This window comes from Prunus dulcis, chromosome 6, assembly GCF_902201215.1.
Source record: "Prunus dulcis chromosome 6, ALMONDv2, whole genome shotgun sequence".
Classification (NCBI taxonomy): Eukaryota; Viridiplantae; Streptophyta; class Magnoliopsida; order Rosales; family Rosaceae; genus Prunus; species Prunus dulcis.
The window spans coordinates 13,851,988-13,857,745 of NC_047655.1; the positions used below are offsets into that span (position 1 = coordinate 13,851,988).

The window sequence follows — 5,758 nt, forward strand, 5'->3', positions numbered from 1 at the left end:
ATAAATATCAATGTAAGAGAGTATTTTACCTCCCATTGCACCTCCACTTGTTCCAAACAAGCCTAAACTCAGAATGGATTCCCTTACAAAATTCCCCCTATACTTATAACAACTCTAGCAAAAAATGCAGAACCTTTCTCACAAAGGAATCATAAAGCTGAAGATGTTGCTGATGGAGTTGAGAAATCCATAAACTTTTCATTTGAGGACCACGATGATGCAGCTCAAATCGGCAAGATACGGTATGATGCGTTGATCATGGAAATCAAACGCCATAAGATACGTCTAAGATGGTATCAAGAAACATTGGGGAAGGAGAAAAAGAAAGCGAAATTCCACCTTCGATCAGTCCAAATAATGAAAGTGAGGGTTAGGCTTGCGAAAGGAAAAGGTTTTCGAAGGTTCAGTACTTCGAATGAGTCTGTGCAAATGAGGGAAGCAGAAGCAAGCAAAGGGTTTGACTTGTTCTGTGAGTTTGCAAGATGTGTTGTCCCAAGCTACAACTAGGACGGGATAGCCATGGAGTAAACCGTCACTAAAGAAAGTTCATTTGGGGGTTTTCAGTATTTTGTTCGGAACAAATATGTGGTTCATTTTGAGTACTTTTTTGGCATTTTGTGTGGGCTCCTGAAGGTGTAAAAACTCTGGTTTGAAGTGTTCATACTTCATAGGTAGGGTATCCAACTGTAAGATGTGAAGGACAACTATAAATAAATGGGGAAACTATTTTGGGTTTATTAAACGTCTACATAAATTGTTGTGCTTTTATGAAGTTTGTTTATATTATTTTCTGATCACATATTTCTTTGTGTTATTTTAGAATGCCTAAAAGGCATGGAATAGAAACAACAGAGGTGGATTTATTGATAATCCAGGTATTTATGTCGCATAGTAATCAAGTAAATGGAGGGTTGGCTTTATCTCGTTCGTTTAGGGATGGCAATGGGTTGAATCGGGGGTGGGTATGCCATTTCCATGGCCCACCCCATTAGGGAAGAAAAAACCAATTATATAACTACTATGTTGAAAAGAAAAAAGAGTAGTAAGACAACATAATGAATATATAGAATACATACTTAGAAGACAATATAACAATGTTTATATATGTTGGAAGTTAACTAAATAAATAAGTAGTGTGGCTTAAGATTTGTATACAATATAATCCACTAATATAAAATATAAAACTTAGTCGATACTCTGTATGTTCATAGCATATTTATATATGAGGTAAATGCTCTTGTGTGTTTCCATTTTGGGTCATTTGAATAAAATAATGCAGTATGTAGAAAAATATATTAGTAAATACATGCTGAATAAATTTATTTGGAAGTCTATTTTTGTTTCCCCCTTTTTTAAGTAATTGGGTGAGTTTTGAGGTTTGAGCATTTATTTGATCACTTATATGGTAGCTAATTATGTTCGTAACTTGGCATTTTAGAGGTTTGCTTATTGGTTTCAAATATATAATTTTAGCAATGAAATAACAAGAATCATATTGTGTCTGTCAATTGAAAGGAGAAAATATAGAAATATTTTTCCGAACAATTATATATGAAGCAAATGAACTGATACTTATGTTCTTATAAATTTGATAATGAACACTAAGGAAGTTTACTTCTAATTTTTGCAAAATATAATGTTACGGTTCAAAGGAAAGCAAGTTATCACCATATTCCAAAGATGGAGTGTTCACTCTGTATTGTCACATCATATGAAATTAATTACGAAATTGAGTTTTCATAATCACTTTGGATGATTTATAGCTTCCCCTAGTTTTCTAACGGCACAAGGAGCTGGAAGCAATTTTCTAGGCATTTTTTTTCGATTTTTCTCCTATTTATTACCATTTTTAAAGTCATTTTGCATTAAAAAATTTAAAACATAAAGAAATAACACACATGGCGACAGCTGACCGCATCCCCCTTCAGTAGGTGCACACGTGTACGCCAGTGGCCATTGCCACATCCTTCCTTTCGGTGTGAATTTAAATGAATATTGCTATTTTTTTATAAAATTCATAACTAAATATACAAAAATCGGGAAAAAATTTCGCAAATTGCTACGAACTCATTCAAACTTGATAAATCAAAATTCAAGTGTGTACTAACATTTTTACTAATTATGTGAGGCTCCTGTGATTAACTAAATCAAATACTTTGATTACTTTAAAAAATATAAATATTAAAGTGATGGGACAAAAGGAGAAAAAACAAAATGGAAAACTTCCTTACATAATATATAAATGTTGTTTTATGCCTATGGGCTACTCATGCCTTTCATCTCTCTTTTCTTCTTTCCAGTCGTCTTTTTTGCATACAAACCTTCAGCCTAATCCCCCAATTTGACGATTTTTTCAACATGTCCGCCAGTTCAAGCGCCAAAGCAAATCAGGGGGACTTCGATGGCTCATGGGAATATGCCCCCAATTATCCAAGGTCCCCACCACCACCGCTACCTCTTCCAACCTCCTCCGCAAGCGAGGGGACTCCGATGATCCCGCTGTGGAAATAAATGATATGAAGAACAAACTGGATCACAACTCTTCCTTGGTCCATTATTGGACTCAAAAGTGTGTCGGAGCTGAGCAGAAGTTGGCTTATTTGACTCGGCAAGTTAACAAAGCCCGTTACAGAAAAGAGAAGCAGAGAATTCATGCCCAAAGAAGAAAGCACACAGCAGAGGATTTGCATATGACAGAGAAGGATGCTATGTACGAATCTTTGAGCATCCACAAAGGAGGCGACAACCAAGGCCAGGCAATGTATGTGGCTTTCAACCAAGGTTTTGAGAAATTCCGACGGTTCGTTGTAGATGTCCACAAAGATATTGACTGGGATGCCATAACCCCGTCTGCTGCACAGGAAATCATCTCCAGCGGTGCACACCCAATAGAGCAAGGCCACCAACCAGTAAAAGGCAATGATAATGACTGGTGATAGCCATATCAATCCATAGGCAATCCCTTAGCAGTTGTTTGTTTTTGTTAATGCCCGATCTGCGTTAGTGTTTAAATGTGAATGCCCAATCTGGGTTAGTGTTTAAATGTGCATGCACGATCTAGGTTATTGTTTTAATGTTAATGCCCGATCATGCTTACGTGCAACTTATTATTTTGTTTTACACTACTATCAAACCTAGAGTTCAATCACAGTTTGATCACTAACTTCCGGATTAGAAGCGTTCATTTCATAATAGTGCTCACAATTTTTTGTTTAATTCATTGTCGGTGGGGAGACAATTTGTTTCAAGATTCTCTGACATAGATATTCGTTGGTTGAGACTTTACAGAGACATAGTGATTGTTTCAAGATTCTCTTACTCACACATAGTCACAGTTTCAAGATTCCCTTTGATATTTTCATATTCATTGCAACCATTGCAAATTTGTGTAGAAAACCCTTTGCATTCCCCCAAACTCGTTCTCCTTCAAGCAAGGGCTTCAGGTTCTGAAAATCTCAAACCCCAGAGGACATCCGGGACATCCACCTTCAACAAAAGATGGATCCAAAACTTCGAGTTACGAATTGAAAGCATGGTGCCGTTCATGACAAAAAAATATGTAAATAGGTATCAATAATGTTAAAACTCCAGGACCATAAATGAAATCAAACTCTTCCAGATAGTTATGAGTTTAATAAACCATAGTCTAGTATCAATGGACATGAGGCATTTACCTAAGATTCACTAACGCTTCCAGATACTTTCAAAAACATGTAAATAAGTATCAATAAGTGCTCAAACTGCGGGACCATACGTGAAATCAAACTCTTGCATAAATGACTTTGTCATAGTAGGTTCACTGTCCTGCGTGCTCTGAGTGGGCTGCAAATTCTCACCAACTGGACCACCAAGTACTGTGTCGGAAGATGAAGAGCTGCCACATCAGGAAAAAAGAAAAAAAGAAACATCAACAACATAAATTTCAAAGCACAATATAACACATATTCACTTATGGGCTCGCAAGTTTTGGACAACTCCGTCTATCATGATCAGTCTTCCTACATTCAGTGCACCGACATTTATGTCGTTGCGCTGCCTTCTCTTTTTCTCCTTTAACTCTTTTCGCACGCCCTTTTACTTTCACTCGATGTGGATCTTTGATTCTGAGTTGGGGATAACTAGTTCTGACATCTCCATTGGGTTCTTCGACATGAGCTCTTGATGACACCAACCTTGTAAGCTTCCCACGAATGTCCTCAAAAGATTTTTCCAGCAACTCGAAACCTTCATCACACAATAAAGCCGAATCAATCAAATCACTTGCAACTTTGCAAACTTTCGATCTCTTAACCAAAAGCAAACCATCAACGCAATCGTTAACTTCTTTGTGATTCTTATCATATATTACACCACTTTTCGCACTTTGAAGCCATCGTTTCAATATGTACTTGTCTAGCAAGTGCTTAACCTGCTTCATTCTTAAGAATGCTAGGATGTATTGGCACGGAATACCCCAAAATTCAAATCCTTTGCAGCTGCAATAAGCTTTATCGGCATCTTTATCATGCACAAGCTCCTTCATCCATGTCACCCCCGGATTTACCCGCTCACTTACTTTGTATCTGCAGTGCGTCTCATCTTGCTCTACAAGTTCGAACAAGCATAAAAGACTTTTGAAATCTTCCCTCTCAAACATTTCCAGAATTTCCCGAGTGTAAATGCGTCCCATTTGATATTGCATTGGTGTTTGAAATGGCAGTAGAGGTTTTTCATTGTTATCAACATGATCAGCCATTAACTCCTTGTGTCTCTGTGAAGCAAGACCTCTCTCAAAACGTACAATGAATTCCATCAGTGTGTTTTTCTGGTTAATATATTGTTTCAAACATGAATGACAGCTTTCGTGACAGGACCCGATCCAAATTCCGCTTTGGAATTCGAGTCGAACCCTGTGCGTGTTCGACACTTGGCGAATGTCGGGCACAATTGACCCATATGCCCTTCCAATTACAACTTATTTTAAATTTAGCCTTGACTTCTACCGAAATTTCGGCAGAGTCTCCCCTGTAATTTGTTCAAATTCCTTTCCGGTCAAAAAGTCAACTTTTCCTTAATAAAATATTCCAATGGCAAAATTGTCTTTTCTCATAATAAATTACTCATTAATTATGAATTTTGGGTTTGGGTTATTACATTTCGGCCCGTTGACTACTTGACATCCCAACCGAAAACACATGTTTTACATATGATGAAACCCAATTCTCCTGCATAGCATGAATTGAGCTCAGCCACGCATGGTCTTTCAGCCCATTGTTTGTGATGATTTCCTCCCATTTCGCATCAAATTCTTCTTTCTTGTCCATACCCCATATGTGTTTGCACATTTCTGAAAAACATTCTCCAATGCCGGGTTTCTCTGTAATCTTATTCAAGATATGCCATATGCAATATCTATGGAATGTTGTCGGGAGAGTTACAGCAATTGCCTTTGACATGGCTTCATCTTGATCAGTGATGATCATTTTGGGTGGCTCACCCGGCATGGCTTTCTTGAATTCCTCTAACAACCATACAAATGAATCCGTGGTTTCACTAGTTAAGAATGCACAACCAAACAACACTGTCTGCCGATGGTTATTAACGCCTAACAAAGGCGCAAAGACCATCCCATAGCGGTTAGTGTTGAACGTCGTATCAAATACCACCACATCTCCAAAAAACCCATAAGCTCGTCTTGACCTTGCATCTGACTAGAAACATTACCCATCCTTCCTTCCGAATCTACCTCCATCTTGAAATAAAAGGATTCATTCTTTTC

The 5,758-nt window shown here is 37.7% G+C and overlaps 1 protein-coding gene across 1 annotated transcript; it reads right to left on the reverse strand.

Annotated features, from left to right (window-relative positions):
* Positions 1–3,735: 3,735 nt before the first annotated feature.
* Positions 3,736–5,483, reverse strand: LOC117630320 (protein FAR1-RELATED SEQUENCE 5-like). The gene is made up of 3 exons (XM_034363058.1): positions 5,184–5,483; positions 4,173–4,804; positions 3,736–3,874 (listed from the first exon to the last, which is right to left on the reverse strand). Exons 1-3 carry the CDS (start codon positions 5,481–5,483, stop codon positions 3,736–3,738), a joined length of 1,071 nt encoding a protein of 356 aa, XP_034218949.1.
* Between the last annotated feature and the right edge of the window lie 275 nt (positions 5,484–5,758).